The 21,053-nt window shown below is 36.6% G+C and overlaps 2 protein-coding genes and 1 pseudogene across 2 annotated transcripts; 2 read left to right on the top strand and 1 right to left on the bottom strand.

Annotated features, from left to right (window-relative positions):
- The first annotated feature begins 1,143 nt into the window (after nt 1-1,143).
- LOC110756030 (uncharacterized) lies at nt 1,144-3,839 on the top strand. The gene is made up of 2 exons (XM_088247946.1): nt 1,144-2,200; nt 2,765-3,839. The coding sequence occupies exons 1-2, from the start codon at nt 1,556-1,558 to the stop codon at nt 3,584-3,586; spliced, it is 1,467 nt and encodes a 488-aa protein (XP_088104072.1). The 5' UTR covers nt 1,144-1,555; the 3' UTR covers nt 3,587-3,839.
- Nucleotides 3,840-10,647: 6,808 nt separating this feature from the next.
- On the top strand, nt 10,648-12,836 carry LOC148296782 (uncharacterized). Its single transcript, XM_088247805.1, has 2 exons — nt 10,648-11,357; nt 11,631-12,836. The coding sequence occupies exons 1-2, from the start codon at nt 10,752-10,754 to the stop codon at nt 12,588-12,590; spliced, it is 1,566 nt and encodes a 521-aa protein (XP_088103931.1). The 5' UTR covers nt 10,648-10,751; the 3' UTR covers nt 12,591-12,836.
- A 4,801-nt stretch (nt 12,837-17,637) lies between these two features.
- On the bottom strand, nt 17,638-19,988 carry LOC110768262 (uncharacterized; annotated as a pseudogene).
- Nucleotides 19,989-21,053: the final 1,065 nt, after the last annotated feature.

The raw sequence follows: 21,053 nt of genomic DNA, 5'->3' as shown, positions 1-21,053 counted from the left end.
GGTTTATAAGCATCAACACTTTAGACATACTAAATAGGGTATGGGCCTAGTGGAGGCAAAGTTGGTACTCATCTTGGTTTGGGCTTGGAATATATTGTTGATTTAATTAATATTTACTTTTATTAATTAGAAATTCATTTTCAGATAAAATCATTATCTAAAATTCGAATCTATTTAGATGAAGAGGTATCCAACTTCTATATATATTGACAATTCGTCCAAACCAAAAGACACATAGACTTTGGAATTGCATTATCATTCTCGCACACATAAATACTTGGAATTGCATTGGTAACATCCTTATCATGCTTTAAATTACTAGAAAATTTGGCATAAGTCCAATTATGAGGAGAGATTTTGGGTGCAATCCAAGCAGAAATTGTTGTTGATCCAAGTCCTTTGACTTTTGCGCCACATAAGATTACATGTCTTTTTCAATTTATTGATATTTATTGTTTTTATTTTTTGTTTTTTGTTCCAGTTATGCACCTAAAACATAAATAAGGTAAATTATGAATTCGTAAAATTGGTAAGTTATTGATTTGTAGGATATTAATTATCATATTTGATTTGAATTTAATTGCCAATCTATTTATTGAATTCTGAAATTTTCCCAAGGTATACCGACATCAAAATTTGTAATAAGAGTTCATAAAAACTTCATACCTTAACAATAGGTAAGGTATCTATGCATACACCTCGTAAGCAGTATGCAGGTAATTAAACCCATAAATTACCTCTGGTCTAGGTAATTAAATTCATAAATTACCTCTAGTCTATGTAGTTATACCCTCTAGCCTAGCTAATTGAACTCATATAATATTTTGGTATGGATCTTTAAACTCAACTGAGATAAAAATCCATACAAAATTTCTTTGGAAAAAAAAAAAAACACTATTACATGGAAGACATGTACGTGTGTATATAAATATGAAGCTCCAAAAAAAACTGCTTAAGAAAACTCAAGAAAAAAACACTTACCTGTAAGGCAAGTACATATATATCTGTATGTATTAACATTATTTACCTGTATGTCAGGTACATAATTTAATGTGGGTGCTAGTCTGATCGATTTGTATAATATGTGAGTCTTTACTTTGTATTGATTAATTTTGTTTTTTTATCTATATATTAGGAATATTATCAAGGAAAAAAAATTCAAAATTCAAAATATGGAATTCAATTACAAGGAAATAATGCATTAAATTTAGATTTTCAATGTGTTTTCCTTATTTACCTTAAAGGGTAAAATCGACACACAAAAAAAAAAAATGTCAAAGGACCTACATCTAAAACAAAAAACGCGTGGACTAGACCCAATGATAGCTAATCGTTTTGGACCTAGATCTAAGAAGCCCTTTAAATTACTTGTCTGGAGATACTTGTGTAGTTGTGTTGCTGCTGTTGTATCTCCAGCCTTCTTGATATTGGAAAAAGATAATATGTCCGAAAGTCCCAGCTCCCGGGGCCCATCAATCAAGAAGACTTGGAAGACTTCAGAATTGAAGCGCATTGATCACGACTATATAAGTGCAATTTCAATTTAGGTGAGCAAATGAGAGAGAGAGAGAGAGAGAGAGAGAGAGAGAGAGAGAGAATGGAGATCATTAGACATGGTGAAGATGAAGTGTATAAGGCAGCATGGTCTGGGTGTGTAGAATCCTTAAACGCATTGATAGAAAAAGACCCACATATTCTTAGAAACCTTGCACCAGTACTGCTGACCACCAAAACTCTTACACCCTTACATATATCGGCTTCGTTAGGCCACCTTGAAATTACCAAAACCCTTCTCACTCATATTCCAGAACTTGCAGAAGCGTTGAACTCCTTTAGAAGCACACCTTTGCACTTGGCTTCTGCTGAGGGGCACAAGGAGATCGTCCAGGCTTTGCTCCTTGTATATCGTGGCGCGTGCTCGTGTCGTGATGAGGAGGGAAGAATCCCTCTTCACTATGCTGCCATGAGAGGACATGTTGAGGTCCTCAAGAAGTTGACACATACAAATCATGATTCCATTTACCTTAGGGTTGATAATGGATTAACTGTTTTGCACTTGTGTGTTAAATATAACCAGTTAGAGTGCTTGAAATTTCTGGTTCAACTGGTGAGAGACGAAGGTGAGTTCCTCAACTCAAAAGCTGGCTCTGATGCTGGTATGACCATCCTGCAGTTAGCTTGGATGCGAGGGCAAATTCAGGTATGAATATATATATATATCTGTATGTGTGTATATAGTTGTCTTGTCTATGTGTGTTTTTTTTCACTTACGATTACAGTTTTCCTTTTATGACATGTTTACTTACAGAAAATGAGTTGAGATAGTCTTTGGTGATTTCTTGTTTGTAAAAGTTTTATGATTTTTCTTTCTTTTCAACTTCATTATGGTTTTCTGGAAAGTTTTATTTTTATATTATAAATTTTTTACATCCTGATGATGTTAATTTCACTCTTGAAATCTTAAGTAGTTATCTACCTTGTGACGAAGGAAATCAGAAACCTTAAACCCAGAAATTAAGAAGAGAACAGAGGTCTTGAGCAGAAGAGAACCTTAATTAATGGTTATCTAAAATGTTGAAAAACTAATCATATAATTTAAAAATTAATTTTTGGTAAGTATAAAAGTTTTAAATAAGAAAAACATGGTTTAACGTATACAAGATTCAAATTAATCTTCCATATATTTATACTATCAATAAAAAAAAATTGGTAAAAGAGCATAATTTTCACCAAATTAACACAAAAAGTGTACATGCTTGTGCAGACCGTACGTTACCTGCTCTCCTTCGCTGTTATAAGAGCAGAAGCGACTGCTGTTAATGGGATGTCTTCGATCATTTCAGATGTCTTAGAAATTAATAATGAAAATGATCGCGTCCCTCCTCCTCCTCCTTCTCCAGCTGCTGCTGAACCATCACCAAATCCAAGTGCAAAGAAGAAAAAAGGAGCAAAGGGGTGGAAGAAGAAATTGACTAAATGCTTTAAATATCCCAAACAATGGTTGGAAAAGTCGCGTGGCATTCTGATGGTTGTGGCAACCGTGATCTCAACCATGACTTTCCAAGCTGTAGTTAACCCACCAGGTGGTGTTTGTCAATCAGGTGGAGGTGTTGATTGTGAAGCTGGAACTGCAGTGTTAGGCCACAGCCAGGACTTTTCAAATGACTTCTTCCTCTTCATAAAGTTCAACACCATCTCGTTCCTTGCTTCCGTGAGCGTCACCCTTTTGCTAGTTAGTGGATATGCTTTCCATAATCGGATATATAAGTGGCTCTTGTCAATGGCCATGTGCGTCACCCTCACATTCATGGCGCTTACCTACCTACAGGTTCTGTATTTGGTGGTCCCAACCGCCTATTTCGATTCATTTATAACAATAAGCCAAGCATGCTTTTATCTTTTGATTGGGTTGCTGGTGATGGTCAGTAGTGTGATGAACACTATTCGCTTTCTCATCTGGATGGTGAAGAAGTTGCGGTCCGCCTACTTTAGGTCAAAATCAGGTCTCCAGAAAATCATCAGTAGTCGCTCCTTTTCACATAATGCTTCAATAGATTCCGAGGAGAATGCGGCTGCAGGTGTCTAAGAGGACCAATTAATCAGTATTTGTATTATCCGCACCTATTAGCTTGTGTGATTTCATGTGTTGGAGGGGACTGTCCATTTTCTCCGTTATTAAGTCATGTTTGTATAATGTCTAAGAGGAATAGAGTTGTTCAAGATAATCCATCTACTATGTACTGTGAAATTTATGTGGTTATTAAATATGTGCAATTTTAAGACCCAGTTTGTTATATAATTTAACACTACTTACATAAATAAAGTTCTTGTGCTGCCAACTAGAGGATGAATCAGGTGTAGGTCTGAGCAAGGAAGGACTTCGTGCAACTGAATTCACACTCATTTCATCTCTCATTTGGAAAAATGTTATTAAAAAAAACTTGTTCTAATCGTTGGGGGGTCATAACATTTGGAACATTTTCAACCATAGCCGTTGGGCTTTTTTTTCTTTTTTCTTTTTTTAAAAAAAAACCTAAAATATGTTTATAAATATTTTCAAATTTCTTCCAAAAAAAAAAAATTCACACTCATTTCATCTCTCATTTCTTACAAATTTGGCCACTTTCTCTACTTATTCACAACTTTCCACACTCATTTATCTAAAGAACCTAAATAGTAGTTTAATTAATTTAAACAATATATAGTAGTTGAATGTATGAATGTTTGTACCATAATTTTTCCAAAGGCTTTTTATCACAAATGGTCCATAGGTTTGCGAAATTATCATCTTTTGTCTGTAACATTTTTTTGTGACACTAATGGTCCTTAATATTAGCATTCACACATCAAAATGGTCCCTGCCGTTAGCTTCCGTCAAATTTTCTGTTTAAGTGATGATGTGACACATATGTGGAGCCCACACATCCAATTGTGTAGAGCCACATGGCTTTAAATATAATATAATACATTTTAAATATTTTTAAAACTTAAAATCCATATAAAAAAATTAATTAAAAGCAACTTAAATCTTTTTTTATATATTTTTAAATATCTTTCTCTCTCCCTCTCCATGTGTTCTCTTTCCCTGCCCCCTTGCAAACCCACTCCTCTCTCTCTCTCTCTCTCTCTCAACAGAGCATGAAAGATATTTAAAAATATATATAAAAAATTAAGTTTGCTTTTAATTTATTTAATGAATTTTAAGTTTTAAAAATATTTAAAATATATTATATTATATTGAAAACCATGTGGCTCTATACCATTGGATGTGTGGGCTCCACACATGTGCCACGTCAACAATTTAACAGAAAATTTGATGGAAACTAACAGCAGGGACCATTTTGATGTATATAGTGTAACCTTAAGGACCATTAGTGTCACAAAAAAAGTTAGGGATGAAATATGATAATTTCGTAAACCTCAAGGACCATTTGCGATAAAAAGCCTTTTTTCAAAATAATAAAATATGTAGGACCTTAAAATATAGTCATGCATGACAGGATATGGAAAAATTTAGCCATATACTATTCTTTAAAATAATAATATTTTGGAGGACTAAATTGTAGCTCTGCATTTGGCCTATAGCCCATAACTGGAGATGGACTAAGACATGAAATATGGACCTAAGCCGATCTTGACCGTTAAAATCAGTAGTTAGGTGGTTGAGATGGTCCCACATCTTAATTGACGGTTAGTTTCTATAATTCATTCCTTGTATCCTTTTTTCGTTTTAATTTTTAGATTTGTATGTTTTTTCTTAAACTACTCTTTATTATCAATGGAAATGAGAAATCGAACTTAAGACCTCTTCTGACTTTTTACTATATTTTTTAGCCTAAATGGGCGGACCTAGCACAGCCTGTTTATTAAATGGGCCGGCCCTTGGGCGTCAATATTCAGCAAAGACCAGTACACACAATATCGTCTCTATATGTAGGGAATGGCAAGGTCTCAAGTCATTAAGTGTGGAGACACATCGATATGTGTGTAGGTGCTTGTAGAAGAACAAGTACACTGATCGTGATCCAACACATGAGTTACAACATGGAAGTTTTTACTCACATGTCAAGCTGGAACTCATAAATTGCAATGGTGCAAACTAATCCTTAGACCTGAGGCATCATAGATGTTTTGTGGTATTTGAGGGCACTATACGGTCATGCTAAATTAGGCATAGCTTAAGTGTGCTCATCATGATTCTCAATAGATTTATGGAAGCAAATAAATGTATAACAAGGGATCTCTACTCTCAGTAAAGTAGAGAGAATACTCCAAGATATGATTGGTCAAATCTCTGCGCAGAGTAGTGGATAAGACTTGAAAGATGAAGTCTTCAAGTCTTACCAGGATAATCATATAAAATGAATGATTCACATTAGGATATTGATAATCGGATTCCATGATCTAATAATGTGAATAAGGAGTATTGATATAAGAGAATGATTCAATTGCACGGTCATTCCAATTTGAATAGGTTCTTTCACAGCGTCTCATTTAGCTCGGATAACCGTGACTTGCTGCTAGGCGACAACCATGATTTGTGGATGTCCTAAAAGGTTTCAATTAACCTTTATTAATAGGAAAAATTAAATTGTGGAATTTAATTCATATATCATATCTGAGGAGTTGAGTCAACCCACTACCTTGTTAAAGGGAACCTGCGGATCTACACACCCAAAGAATGTGATTAGAGGTACAAATGAGGAGAAATGAAATGATGAGACACAAGTCAATGGTTGATAATCAAATGTCAAAGTCAACGGTCAAAAGTCAACATATTGACCGGAGCAATTGACCAAAGTCAAATAATTCACGAGGTCAATTGTGTAAGACTATAATTATAATTTAATAGTTAAATTATAATTAAAAGATTAATTATGGAATTAATATTGACATATAAAAATATTGGATTGGTCTTTTAAATATGATTTTAAAAGGAAATTGACAAAATAGCCCAAAAGGCTATTGGGCCCAAGGAATAAGGTGGCATAAGATGACATGACCCATGGACCAAATGAAGCCCCAATACCCATGACCCATGTGTTGTCCTATATAAGCTAAGTGTTGGAGAAAACCTAGTTAGGGTTTTTGGTTTCCTACTTTGGTTGATGAGTAATCATCTTTTGTATCTCATCTTCCATAAAACAAAAATTGGAACCCACATTCGCCACATCATCATTTAACAGTCTTACTAATGATCTGACGGTGGGGGCAATTTGTAGGTTTTCCCGGAGTTTCAGTATGTACTCGTAAATGTCTCTAAAAGTGGGTATGAACTTGAAAATGACCCTATAGTTTGGGGGGTTTTATGTAGTTTGTCCTTTTAATACAAAAGTTGGGGATTCGGAGCAGGTATGGCGAATGGTCAACAGATTGGGTATGTGGGCAGCAGAGGCGGATGCACGTTGGGACAAGAGGGGCCTAAGACCCCTTGGAATGCCTGAAATTTGGTTGTGAACTACATGGACGACCCCTTGGACAACTGCGGAGCGACCCCTTGTGTGTAGAGGCAGACACACGTTGGGACAAGAAGGGTCCCTTGGAATGCCTGAAATTTGGTTGTGGACAACCCCTTGGACAACTATAGAGCGACCCCTTGTGTGTAGAGGTAGACACACGTTGGGACAAGAAGGGTCCCTTGGAATGCCTGAAATTTGGTTGTGGACTCCATGGACGACCTCTTGGACAGCTGCGGAGCGACCCCTTGTGTGCACACCAGGTGCTCAACGAAAGTCCCAGCATGTGTCTTGTGTTAGTCTGCCATGGAACAATTGTGCACTGATGCAAAAGCCAAAGCAACTGCAAGGAACAATTAATATTTTTTTCCTTTTTAATTTCATGTTGCTCATGTTTATTTATTCTTGTGAAACAATGGAAGAAAGAAAGCCTCTTCGGTTAGTTAGTAATGGAGGAGTGGCAGGGGAGGCTGGGAAGAAAGAAACTGAGAGAGAAAGAAAGAATAAAAAAAGAGAGGGGGAGATTGGAAGAAGAAGGAAAATAATGAAGAAAGAGAGAGAGGGAATAAAAAAAGAGAGGGAAAATATTAAATAAAAGGAAAGAAAGAGAGAATAGAACAAATAAATAAAAAAATTAAAGAAGATGGATCTATCTTCTCTACTCACTCTCTTTCTCTTTTGTTTTTCTTTTCTTTTTTTTTCTATTTTTTTTTCTAATTAAGTGGGTCAAAGTGGAAAGCTAGAAAACATGGTTGTGTAACTTGAGGTGGAAAGCCAGAAATTATGGGTGTGTAGCTTGAGGTGAAAAGCCAGAAATTACAGGTGTGTAGTTTGAGAAACAGGTGCCATAATGGACGTCTATAAAAGGAAACAAGAGGAGAAAAAAATCACAACTCACAAAAAAAAAAAAAAAAAAAAAAACCTAGCTTCTCTAATTTACTTACCAGGACTTCCTTCAATCTGAAAACAATACCTAAGAGCTCCTCAGATTTGAATTTATTTCTTGCTCCTCCTTCATCCTAGGAAACATCACATGAAAATGTTGTGTTTCCACATTCCAATTTCCATACCGATTCTACTTATGTGCAAGCTGTAAACATGCATAATGAAATGCTATCAATCATGCACTTGCATAATGAAATGGCAAGGAGGAAGAGACCCAATTTCTCAATGCTCGCAGTGCTGCTTCAGTGGCAAATTTAGGATTGCGTCTACTAGCAAGGAACCAAGAATGTGCTTCATTGACTGCACAAGTTGCATCCTTGAAGGTTGAAGTTGCAGAATTGCATATAAGCTCCTCAAACAATCAAACTGAAAAAAATCAAGAATTTGCTGAACTAGTGCAAGTTTTACAAACACGTGTAAAGACTTGTAGGTTATAGTTTTATTGAAGAATTTAATGCTTTTAAAGAATCGTAGGGTACCACTTTTGTAGTTTTATTTATTTTGTTGTTGGCATGTTTGATTAAAATCATTTATAATCATAGGCTATCTTTTATTATGCATATCACAATTGGAACCCAAAGAAAAAAGAGAATTTGAAAGAGAAAAAATAGATAAGAAAAAGGGAAAACTCTCTTCTTTTTCTTTTTTTTTGGAACATTTACACTATGACCACTTAGATTACGGATCCTGGATCCGCCACTGGTGGTCAGGGATTTCCTGAAACCTATTAAACGGGGATGGGAACGTGGTGGGGTTGGGAATCGGGGGTGGAGATGATATTGGCATACCCGACCCGTTGTCATCGCTACAAATAATCACACAAAATTGAAATAATAAAAAAATTATGAAAGGGACGTCAACGGACATGGAAAATTGGTGAGAAGGGGGGTTGCGGTTTGTGAGGTGGAGGGGTTCTCACGTTGTGGCTTTGTTTTTTTTTTTTTTCCTTTCAATTTTTATTTATTTATTTTAAAATTTTATTAAGTTAACAGTGTTATGTTGAGGTTAAGTGGTCGAACACATGTCAAAAAATTATGCAAAGAATACAAAGAGACATGGAAAATGGGAAAAGCGGATCCCGTCCTGTGTACATGTGTTGATAGGTAATTGGCTTTAATCTCGCTTGACAATGACAAATATTTGACGTTCGACAGCATTCGTGATTTCTGCCTTTAATTTACAGATTTTCAGAACGCCATTATCAGTAGGCCATGTGGCCTTGTCAATTCATACAATACAGAAGAGAGAGAGAGAGATTGTGGAGATCATCGCTAAACAAAGTGAAGATAAAGTGTATGATGCAGCAGAAGGACCCACTCATTCTTAGCAAACTTTCACTAACCACTAAAACTGAAACGCCCTTGCATGTGTATCGGCTTTGCTTGGCCACCTTGAGTTTACCAAAACCCTTGTTGCTCATAATCCGAAAATTGCAGAGGGCTTCAACTCCTTTATCAATTGACAAGGCCGAACATGGCCTACTGATTAACAAGTCTTTTATGTACATTTGGAAATTAAGAATTCACACATGAACCACACATACACTGCCAAATGCCATATCATTGTCAAGTCCTACGTTCGTGTTGTTTGATTATAAAAGTATTATTGACGTCTCAAAAAGTCATTACGGACTTCTCGTCCCTTTGTTTAAAATCTTAATGGGAATGCATATCTTTCCACCTAATATGTTTTTCTTGACCTCTCCAATTTTCCTCTTTTATTAACCATATTTAGAGGTGTCAAAAGGGTCGTGTCGAGCCGGCCTTTTAATAAACGGGCCGTGCCGGGTCCGGCCATTTAAGCTAAAAAATATAGTAAAAAGTTAGAAGAGGTCTTAAGTTCGATTTCTCATTTTCATTGATAATAAAGAGTAGTTTAAGAAAAGCGTGCATGCAAAACAGATTGATTCTTACTTTAATATAATGCAATAATATTGGAAGAAGAACTTCATTTATGTAAGTAGTGTTAAATTATATAACGAACTGGGTCTTAAAATTGCACATATTTTATAACCACATAAATTTTACAGTACTAGACAGGTAGGTAATCAGTTATCATCAAGACAACCAGACAGGTAGGTAATCAGTTATCATCAAGCTAGCACCGACCCAAACTAGCACCAGCTGCCTATTGTAGGATTAACTGCTGCCATCTACTACTCGTAATTAATATTGAGCTTGGTTACTTGTATAAATTTGTTGTTAAGCAATACAAAGATTATTTTATTTCTTTTGTTTGTCTATGCCCAATGGCTGGAGTTTGTTGTGTTCTCTCCTTACGCCATCTCTCCATCTCTCTCACTCTGGTCTTTCCCACTGGGTGTTTATTATTTATTTCTCTTTCTCCTTCCCTTTTACCCTTATGCTCATTTCTTTCTACCTTTGGCCCATGATCGGATTTCACTCCCGTCTTGTTTTTTGGTGGGTTCTCTTTATTTTTGTTTGCTTCTTATCACCTGTTGCCTTCCTCCATTATTTCCTCTGTTGCCCACGTGATGTAACTGGAACATATAAAAATTTCTCCACGTGATGGGTGTTTTGCCTGCAACCCAATATTCCATTTTCTTATTACTATTCTTTTTTATCGTTTCTTTTCTCACCACTTAGTGCTCTCTCTTCTGTGTGGTTTTGCTGCTTCTGTGATGAGGATATTTGTCAACATTTACTACCTTACCTATCCAATATTCTTCCTTTTCTCTTTGTCTATTTCCTCACCGACACTTTTCCTTTGTCATTATTTTCCTTCAATCACAGCATTATACTCTCCTTTTTCGGTTCTAGCACTTCACTTTCTTCCACTAGAGAGAGAGAGAGAGAGAGAGAGAGAGAGAGAGAGAGAGCGAGAGAGAGAATGGAGATCATTAGACATGGTGAAGATGAAGTGTACGAGGCAGCATGGTCTGGGTGTGTAGAATCCTTAAACGCATTGATCGAAAAAGACCCACATATTCTTAGAAAGCTTGCACCAGTACTGACCACCAAAACTGAAACACCCTTACATATATCGGCTTTGCTTGGCCACCTTGAGTTTACCAAAACCCTTCTCACTCATATTCCAAAACTTGCAGAAGCGTTGAACTCCTTTAGAAGCACACCTTTGCACTTGGCTTCTGCTGGGGGGCACAAAGAGATCGTCCAGGCTTTGCTCTTTGCATATCCTGACGCGTGCTTGTGTCCTGATGAGAAGGGAAGAATCCCTCTTCACTATGCTGCCATGAGAGGAGAAGTTGAGGTCCTCAAGGAGTTGACACATGCAAATCATGAGTCCATTTACGTTAGGGTTGATAATAGATTAAAAGAAACTGTTTTGCACTTGTGTGTTAAATATAACCAGTTGGAGTGCTTGAAATTTCTGGTTCAACTGGTGAGAGACAATGGTGAGTTCCTCAACTCAAAAGCTGGCTCTGATGCTGGTATGACCATCCTGGAGTTAGCTTTGATGCTAGGGCAAATTCAGGTATGAATATATATATATATATGGTGTGTGTGTGTGTATAGTTGTTTATGTGCTCGACCAAAAAATAGTTGTTTATGTGTTTTTTTTCCCATTACGATTACACTTTTGAATAAAATGATTTAATTAAATGTATTTGTGTTTTCAATAAAGTAATAAAAGAAATACATTACTCTTACATGCTGAATATGTTAATGTGCACACAATATCTATTTTTTCTATGGTACTAGCATAATTTTCACCAAATTAACACAGAAAGTGTACATGCTTGTGCAGACCATACGTTACCTGCTCTCCTTGGCTGTTATAAGAGCAGAAGCGAATGCTGTTAATGTGATGTCTTTGATCATGTTAGATGTCTTAGAGCACAGTAGTATTGCAAGAGAGGACTTTAGTGCCACCACCCTGGAAATTCAACCCATTTTCACAGACTCAGGAATAATCAGAAAATCAGAAATTAATAATGAAAATGATCACGTCCCTCCTCCTCCTCCTCCTCCTCCTCCTCCGCCTCCAGCTGCTGCTGCACCAAATCCAATTGCAAAGAAGAAAAAGATTCGATTACTTCAGACATTACCGAAAAAAGGAGCGAAGGGGTGGAGGAAGAAATTGATGAAACGCTTGAAATATCCCAACAAATGGTTGGAAGAGACGCGTGGCGTTTTGATGGTTGTGGCAACCGTGATCTCAACCATGACTTTCCAAGCTGCTGTTAACCCACCAGGTGGTGTTTGGCAAGAAAATAACTGGAACTCTACCATTTTCCTTGACAATGAACCGCACAAATTTTGCAGCGAAGAGGAGGTATGTGTAGCTGGAACTGCAGTGTTAGGCAACGTCTGTCGATCTGATTTCCGAGACTTCATAAGGTTCAATTCCATCTCGTTCCTTGCTTCTGTGAGCGTCACCCTTTTGCTAGTTAGCGGATTTCCTCTCCATAATCGGATATGTATTTGGCTCTTGTCAATGGTCATGTGCGTCAGCCTCACATTCATGGCGCTTACCTACTTAAAGGTTCTGTTGTTGGTGGTCCCTTTCGGCGACCTTTTCTCTTCATCTTGGAATATATACAAAAAATCCTTTAAGCTTTGGATTGGGTTGCTGGTGATGGTCGGTGTGATGATCACTATTCGCTTTCTCATCTGGGTGGTGAAGAAGTTGCGGCCCGCCTACTTGAGGTCAAAATCAGGTCTCCAGAAAATCATCAGTAGTCGCTCCTTTTGTCGTAATGTTTAAATAGATTCTGAGGAGAATGCGGCTGCAGGTGTCTAAGAGGACCAATTAATCAGTATTTGTATCCGCACCTATTAGCTTGTGTGATTTCATGTGTTGGAGGACTGTCCATTTTCTCCATTATTAATTAATGTTTGTATATTGTCCAGTACTGTGAAATTTATGTGGTTATAAAATATGTGCAATTTTAAGACCCAGTTTGTTATGTAATTTAACAGTACTTACATAAATAAAGTTCTTTTTCCAATATTATTGCATTATATTAAAGTAAGAATCAATATGTTTTTGCATACATGCTTTTATTCTTAATACCAAACCCTAGCCCCCTTTCTCCCAAAAGACCCTTCTAGAGCCGTTTTCACTTTAAGGGGGAGGAAGCCACTGTCCTTCCTCCCCTCTTCCCTCTCCCCTCTTCTCTTCCTCCCTCTCTTCTTCCCTCATTTTCAGAGACAAAAGGTTTTCCCTATTTGCCAAATTTTTTTGGTGACCCCAGTTCATGTGCTGCCAATTAGAGGATGAATGAGGTGTAGGTCTGAGCAAGGAAAGACTTCATGCAACTGAAAACAACGAGCATATTGATTTTACTGGTTTTTTTCTTTTTTAAGTTTTGGAATGTTTTAAATTGGTTTTTTTCTTTTAAAAAATGTTATTTAAAAACTTGTTCTAACCGTTGGGGGGTCATAACATTTGGAAAGTTCAAGAACATTTCCAAACATAGCCGTTGGGCTTCTTTTTTTTTCTTTTTTTCTTTAAAAACCTAAAATATGTTTATAAATATCTTCAAATTTCTTCCAAAAAAAAAAATTCACACTCATTTCATCTCTCATTTCTTACAAATTTGGTCGCTTTCTCTAAAATTGGAGTGGGCAAATCACCACTCAATAATAAAATATATAAGACCTTAAAACAGTGGCGGAGCCATCATGGGGTCAATGGGGTCGGACGACCCCATGGCAGCCCTGAGTTTAGCTTGGAGGTCACTGGTTTTCCCTTGCAGCCATGGGATGTTTTTTTAATTATTTTAAAGCCTAAGAAAAATGACGTCGTTTTGTCCTATGCATTTTTTTAAAATTACCTGTCCAAAACGACGCCGTTTTGGGTCAGGACATAAAATAAAATATATATAAAATAATAATAATAATAAAAGGCGCTACAGCATATTGAAACACAACCACCCGCACACCTCCAAAACCCCAAATCTAATATTTCCTCAACAACCCTAACCCGTGCCCAAAACCGCCGCTATTCTTTCTTTTATCAACATTTATTTCTTGTTCTTCCTCAATATTTTCTCTAACGTTCTTTTTTTGTGTTCTTGCAGTATCTTTTGTCTCCAAATTCGAGGATGGCAAATTTAAAAGTTAACCCCAATACTTGTGTAAATTATGTTTAATCATCAATAAAATTTGATGTTTATTAATTTTTTTCGTAATACTCAATTGGAATCTTTTACATTATGCTATTGAATATTGAAAAAAAATAATTTTTAGTTTTAATATACATATATTAAATATCAATTATGGAGCGGTTTGAAATTTAGGATGGAAATTCTTCCCATATTGGTTTAAATTTGTAGGGGCGGATGAAGATGCAATCTACAGCTATTATTATTTATTACAAAAATGATAAATGGGGCAGAAAGATTAATTTCTGTCGGATAGTATTAATTTGTTTCAGAGAGTAATGACTGTTTATCTATAATATTATAAGGCGTTTGGTTCTTTTCCGGATAAATAGTCTGATTAAGTTATACTGTGTTTGGTGCTCCGTCGGATAATAGTTGATCGGACTCTATGAGCTTGAAAAATCATATAGACTGACATGGACACTCAATCATTTGATTCCTTTAACACCTGTAGGGGTCTTTTTGTTCCAGCAGCCTGACGAATGGGCTTGGACTGCTGTAAGAGAAAGACGATCACAAAATTTCCCCAATGCCTGAGTTTAAGAACCAGACTCCCAAAAGAGTTGTGAAAGACTTGCTGAAGCCTTAAAAAATACTTTTGGGTTCTTTTCACCAACAACCAGAGGAACGTAACAAATTGATTAGTGACTTGGCTTGAGGAGCTTGTGGCATGGGAAATAAGCCTTCACAAGTTTAGCAATTTGAGAGAGAGAGAGAGAGAGAGAGAGATCAAAACATGAATTTCTTTCAGAAGGAAAAGGTTCAGAGTGGAAAAAGGAAAATTAGGAGGATTTCTATCTCAGAAAGAGAGAGAAAACGATGGAAATAAAAGATGAGGTGTCTAGAGTAAATTCCAGTTTGCTTGACAAAGCTTGGTCGTGCTATGGAATGGTGATTTTCTGGGTAGAGGAAGCTCCCTTTAATAGGCGCCCAGAACCCTAATTATACCTATCCCCCATTCACACTTTTCCTTTGCTTCTTTCTATTCACTCTCTTTTGGTGAAATTTCTTCAACAAGAGTGTATGGGTCATAGGTTCTTTGGGGTTCCAAGGTTTTTGAGCGGCTGGACCTCCCCATGGGGGTGAGGCGCCACCTGTTTTCTTTCTTGGTTTTCAAAATGGAGCTTACAGAGGAAAAGAGAATGGGTAGATTCATTTGTCCAAGGGGTACTCTCCTCACATATGTGGATTTCCTTTGGTCCCTGCTATGGCTCCTCGCTGACCATCTTGGAATTCTAACAGGGGTGGAACATGATGCCAGATTTTTTACAAAGTGCTGGGCTGGGCTTTGTGTACAGTACTGGGTTGTTGGCATCCTACTTCCAGCATCCAATGGATTTTCGTCAAGTTGTTGTAAATAGCCTATTTGTTTTATTTTGGGCTTTTTACTGATATGGGTTTGTCTTAATGTTGCAGCAGGCTAGATATTCTCCTACGGCATTGGATTAATTTATTTCTCCCTCTCTCATGCTAACTCACGTGTTTGGGCCCGAGGGACGGGCTTGAGTTTTAATGCTCCCAAGTGGCTTAAAACTTTCATTCCCTAAACCCTCAATGGGCCATGTGATCGCTTGTTCCCGTCCATACCACAACCTACTCAACAAACCCCGGGTAATTACGTGGCTTGGGCCCACTTAAGCTTGTAGCATGGCTTGGTATTAGAGTGGCGGTCCTTTACATGGCATTGCGTGTTTATTTATTGTGCTTGTGCTTGAGTTTTATTGTGCCATAATAAGCCATGATCGGACCAAATAGAATCAGATAGGTTGGTAAGCGTGAATTTATAAAGTCGGTGCATTTGTGGGCCTTTTGCGCATGCTTGCTTGGCGTGACACATGACCCATGGCTTATGTGGATGCGTCCTACAATTTCTCTTTATGTCCCAATCGGGCTTCTTTTGCGATTAATTATTTGTGCTGGGCCTAGCCCTTGGATTTTTGGGAGAAATTATACAATAGTACGATAGTACCACGTGGCAATTGACATGTGGTATTACGTTCCATTGAGCTTGCGACACGTGGATGGTAATAAATTTCTCCGTGACAATGTTTGCCTTCTCTAATCCTTCGTTTCTTTGTTATTTTTCCTAGAGACTGAACTCAAGTTTGAAGGCGCCGACTTTGACAAAAAAAAGTTTGAAGGTGCCTACCATAAAAGAGAATAATAAGAAGAAGAAGAAGAAAATGCAAATTAAAAATCTGTGTAAAGCTCCGATGCAAAACAATGGAGTTACATGATACAAGAAGCCAAGATTACTTTTTTTATTGGTTGATTTATTTAAAGCAAACTCTCACTGAAAATTGCCAAAATTGATGGATTTTTTTATGTTCTTTCTCCAAGGGAAGGTGTTTTTCAACCCATAATTTTTATTTTATTTTAGAAATCAACCATGATCAACCCATGATCTTTGATGGGTCTTCGTTGAATAATGAATTTGCTTGAAATGATGGTGTGATAGACCAAAAAAGATTGTGGGTAATGGATTTGTCGGCCAAAGTTCTTCAATTTCTTCATAGATCTCTAATTAATGAGCCTCTTGGAAATTTTGTTATTCTCTCTCATAATCTTTGACAGGTAATGGATGCTCTAAACTTGATCTGCACATGCGATGTGTTCATGGGTAAACTGCCGACTGAAATTTAGAGTAGTTTTAAGTTTCCAGAAAATGGGATCTGAGGGTAGAAAGAGAGAAGGAAGAGACGGAGGTTTTGGAGAAACAAACGTTGTTAGAGAGAAATTTATTGCATCCACATGTCGCAAGCTTAGTGGAGCGTAGTACCATGTGTCAATTGCCACATGGTACTACCGTACTATTGTATAATTTCTCGATTTTTGGGCCTCAACAATACCATTATTTCCTCCACAATTATAATATCTCCACTCAACATTTTTTTTTCTTTTTCAATAAATTGCTAAGTTTTCAAGAATGAAACTACAGTGCCATTCTATATCATCAACTGGATCTTCAGTGCCATTCCATCATTATGGATGTATACAATTTTGTTTCGCTTGGGAGGGCTTATCTTGTTGATTGGGAGCATTGAACCATCCACAACCAAGAACCATAGAAATTGATGTTTCTCCGTTATCAATAACTCAACCCAAGAACATAAATCTAATTTTTGAACCTCTACTATTAGATTCACCAAATTCTACTAGAAGGTCTTTTGGTTCAGGAGCACCTTTCGATTTCTTTCAATCACAGTCCACCCCTAAATCTTCTCAACACACTCGACCCCAAATCTGGACCATGAGCAGCCCCTACCCCCACGCTCACACCCACCGTCCACCAAATCTATCAAAAATCTGTCAATTTATGTAGCAAATAATTTCCTACACAATCTAAGATCCAAATCTGAATTCCAGTGAAGATGGGCTTTCTCGGGTTGTTGATGGTCATCACCCAAATCATCCTACTTCCCTTTCGATCTGGTTTCACCTCCTAGATACAACGGCCAATCCAAAACGCGATGTCTCGCTTACATCTTGGAAGGTGTGTAAAGTCGCCGTAATTCTACAGCCAGTGACGAAGCCAGGATTTCATGTGTCTGGGGGCCTTTCACAAAATATAAATAATAATACTTCGAACTCATAAGACATCAAAACATCAAAAATCATATTGTCTATATTGTCTATTCATTACAATCATAATTGTCCTCGACGAGTTTTCATATTTTGAAATCGTTGCATAACAACCTCGTCATCTATACTATTAAAAATGTCTTTCTCAATATATGCAACCAAGCAATCATTCATCCACAAATCCCCCATTCGATTGCGTAACCGATTCTTCACAATATTCATAGTAGAAAATACTCGCTCTATACTTGCGGTCGCAACAGGTAGGATTAGTGCTAGTGTCAAAAGCAAGTACACTAAAGGATAGATCTGATCTTTATTTGTCTCAACCATCTTTTGCGCAAGATCAGTAATCCCTTTCAATTCTGTAAATTCATTGTTAGAGCTCACGTCCCAAATGTAATTCTCAAGTTGATCTTCGAGTAATTTGAGGTCATGCTCAGAAAAATCTCTTGGATAAAATTGGGCAAGTCACATCAACTTTGCTTTATCAAAAGCAGAGAATGAATTACTTGGACTCAAGCATGCCATACAAAAAAGTAATTCAGTATTCTTCTCATTGAACCGATCATTTAACTCTCGGAGTTGAATGTCAATGACATCAACGAATAAATCAACACGATAATGATGTAAGTTTGTGATAGGCTGAGCTTTACGTTTTGGTCTCCCTCCACTGGAAAAAATATCATCCATTTTAGGAATTTCAATATGATACTTGCCACAAAAGAAAGAAACTTGATCAAGTAAAGAATCCCAACCATTATCTCTCATGCTTTGCAATCTTCCTTTACATATTTTGACCAAGTCCATGGCATTCACAATATCTTGATCTTTCTTTTGTAATGCCTGAGACAAGTCGTTTGTGATTCCCAAAATTCTTTTCATCAAGTGTAGACCAAAAATGAAGTTGAATGATTGCATAATAGTCAATAGAACCTTTGCTTCAAATTTTTGTTCGTAACCTGATCCATCTGTTCTTACAGTCTTAAGCACATCTATCACAGACGAGAACATGTTTTCCAAACTGATTAAACAATTATAATGAGAGCTCCATCGTGTATCACTAGACCGCTTAAGATTAGTTTCTTGATTCAGGCCTTGCCCACTTAAGAGCTCATTATTATTGAGTGCTTCAAAAATTGCATCAGCATGCTTTTCTCTCAGCATATCACGACGCTTAGCGGATGCACCCACAACATTCACCACATTAGAAACCATAGTAAATAAAATCTGCAATTTCTGAATGTTTCTTTGCCACAGCTACCAGAGCTAGTTGAAGTTGATGAGCAAAACAATGAACATAAAAGGCAGAGTCATTCTCATTTAGAATAAGTGTTTTAAGACCACTAAACTCACCTCTCATATTACTTGCGCCATCATAACCTTGCCCTCGCAATCTAGAGATGCTTAATCCATGTCTCGAAAAGAAATCATCAACGGCTAACTTGAGTGAGGAAGATTTAGTATATGTAACATGCACAATACCTACAAAACGTTCAATTACTCGACCTTTATCCACATAACGTAGCACAATTGTCATCTGCTCCTTTGTCATCAACAAGAATTGCAAATAATGAATCACCAATATCTCTGATGATTGCATTGATAATTTCAGTTGAAATAGCACTTGAAATGTCCTTCTGGATATCAAGTGATGTCAACTTTATATTTTCAGGAGCATTTTTTATCATGACAGCTTTTATATCATCATTGAAACGACATAGCCATCGTAAAAATGCAAGAAAATTCCCTTGATTCGTTGAATTTTCAGATTCATCATGCCCACGAAATGGAAGCCCTTGTTGTAAAAGTATCCTGCTAACACCAACTGATGCACCTAAACGAGTTCGATAATCAATTCGATCTTGGTTTGAGTGTTTTGAGAGAATTGTTTCAATATGCTGTTTTTGGTTTAATAAGACCTCACAACTTCTCCAAGCTTTATTATGGGCATTATTCGGTCCTCCAACATAAATTTGTAGTCTATCTTTTTTCTTCCAATTCGAAAATCCAACACCAACAAAAGATTCACCACTAGATTACTCTCCAATATCAGGTTTAAAGAGATAACAACATAGACAAAAGGCAGCATCTTTTTCTATGCTGTACTCTAACCAAGTAGGAAACTCACTAAACCAACTAGGATTAAATCATCTTTGCTTTGCTCCAAAATTTTTGTAAGGAAAATTATGCCCTCGAGGTTGACAAGGACCTTTTTGGAGATAAGTTCTTCGAACTTGGTCTCGAACATTTGGATGGTAACTCAATATTTGATTACGTAATTCGGGATCAGCTGGCAAATTTTTCAAGTTAACTTCCGTAGTTTGGTTTGAACTACTATCATTTTTCTTTTGACTCTTTGTAGGTGATGACTCCACTAACTCAGACTTTGATTTTCTTTTGAAAAATCTTTCCATAACTGAAACACATATATGAACTAAATTTAAATTGAAACAATTATGAACATCTTCTCAAACTTATAAACCGAACCAAATTGAGCATTCAATTCAAAACAATATATTAATCAAACCAATAGAAAATCATATATATAGACATTTATAAATTAAAATTAAAATTTCACCAACACAAGTTCACAATTGCATAAATAACTACATACTACGCAAGAAAAATTACAAGGGATGGACAAATACATACTTGGAGTTGAATAGCGATTTACCAAATATCTCCAAAGCCTTTTCTCTTTGGTAATCTACACATAAATTGAAAGACCCATTAAAATCAATAGAAATTAAAAAAGAAAAAAACTTGATAATATAATTAGAATTTGAGAAGAAGAAAAACTCACAATCAACTGGCTGGTCTGGTTGTGTTTCTAACCTAAGAAAAGAGAAAAAGACTTAGGTTTATTGATTTATACAAGAAGACAATATATAATAATAATAATAGTTCTAATCCTTTTAGGAATGGGTATGTATGATTTTAGGATATTTGGCTGTTAATAGGGCCCACGTTGTACTTTGGCTGCTTGCTGGATCACGCCACTATGGCTTAAATTCTTAGGCTGAAATCTTCTTTGGCCCATATGACTTCTAAAATCTGCTTCAGCTAGACTATGTATACTAGTACTATTTTTTTTATAAATAAAATTTCAGTGGGGGCCAGTGACTGCACTGGTCTCCATGTGCCTCCACCACTGGCTACAGCTCGGGTGCCTGCACCACCTCCTTCATGTTCCATGGTTCCAATTCTTTTGCCTTTGGGCTGTTTTGAGAGTTACTGGCTATGATGGCAGATCTATGGTGTGGTTATGTTTTTCTATTGTTTTTTTAAATTTGGTTTTGTGCAGTTTTTTTTATTGCATTTAGTTTTGTAATTTTCATTTTTCTTTAGCTGTCGATTTCACCATCTGGGACAATCTCGTTGTTCTTGTTCATTTGATATTACAGTTCCTTTGAGCTTCCTTACTAGGTTGCCTTATTTTGTAATTCTATGGCCTCCCCATTTCAATTTTATGGAATTAT

Source organism: Prunus avium, chromosome 2 (assembly GCF_965620075.1).
Source record: "Prunus avium chromosome 2, drPruAviu1.hap1.1, whole genome shotgun sequence".
In the NCBI taxonomy this organism is placed as follows: domain Eukaryota; kingdom Viridiplantae; phylum Streptophyta; class Magnoliopsida; order Rosales; family Rosaceae; genus Prunus; species Prunus avium.
Note: the sequence above shows the minus strand (reverse complement) of the source record. Positions and strands in the feature narration are given on the sequence as shown.

What these genes read in the sequence shown, in the direction of transcription:
- LOC110756030 (XM_088247946.1), top strand. Translation starts at nt 1,556, where the DNA reads ATGAGAGAGAGAGAGAGAGAGAGAGAGAGAGAGAGAGAGAGAATGGAG. An exon ending in GGATGCGAGGGCAAATTCAG is followed by an intron (nt 2,201 to 2,764) that starts GTATGAATATAT and finishes ATGCTTGTGCAG; the next exon opens with ACCGTACGTTACCTGCTCTC.
- LOC148296782 (XM_088247805.1), top strand. Translation starts at nt 10,752, where the DNA reads ATGGAGATCATTAGACATGGTGAAGATGAAGTGTACGAGGCAGCATGG. An exon ending in TGATGCTAGGGCAAATTCAG is followed by an intron (nt 11,358 to 11,630) that starts GTATGAATATAT and finishes ATGCTTGTGCAG; the next exon opens with ACCATACGTTACCTGCTCTC.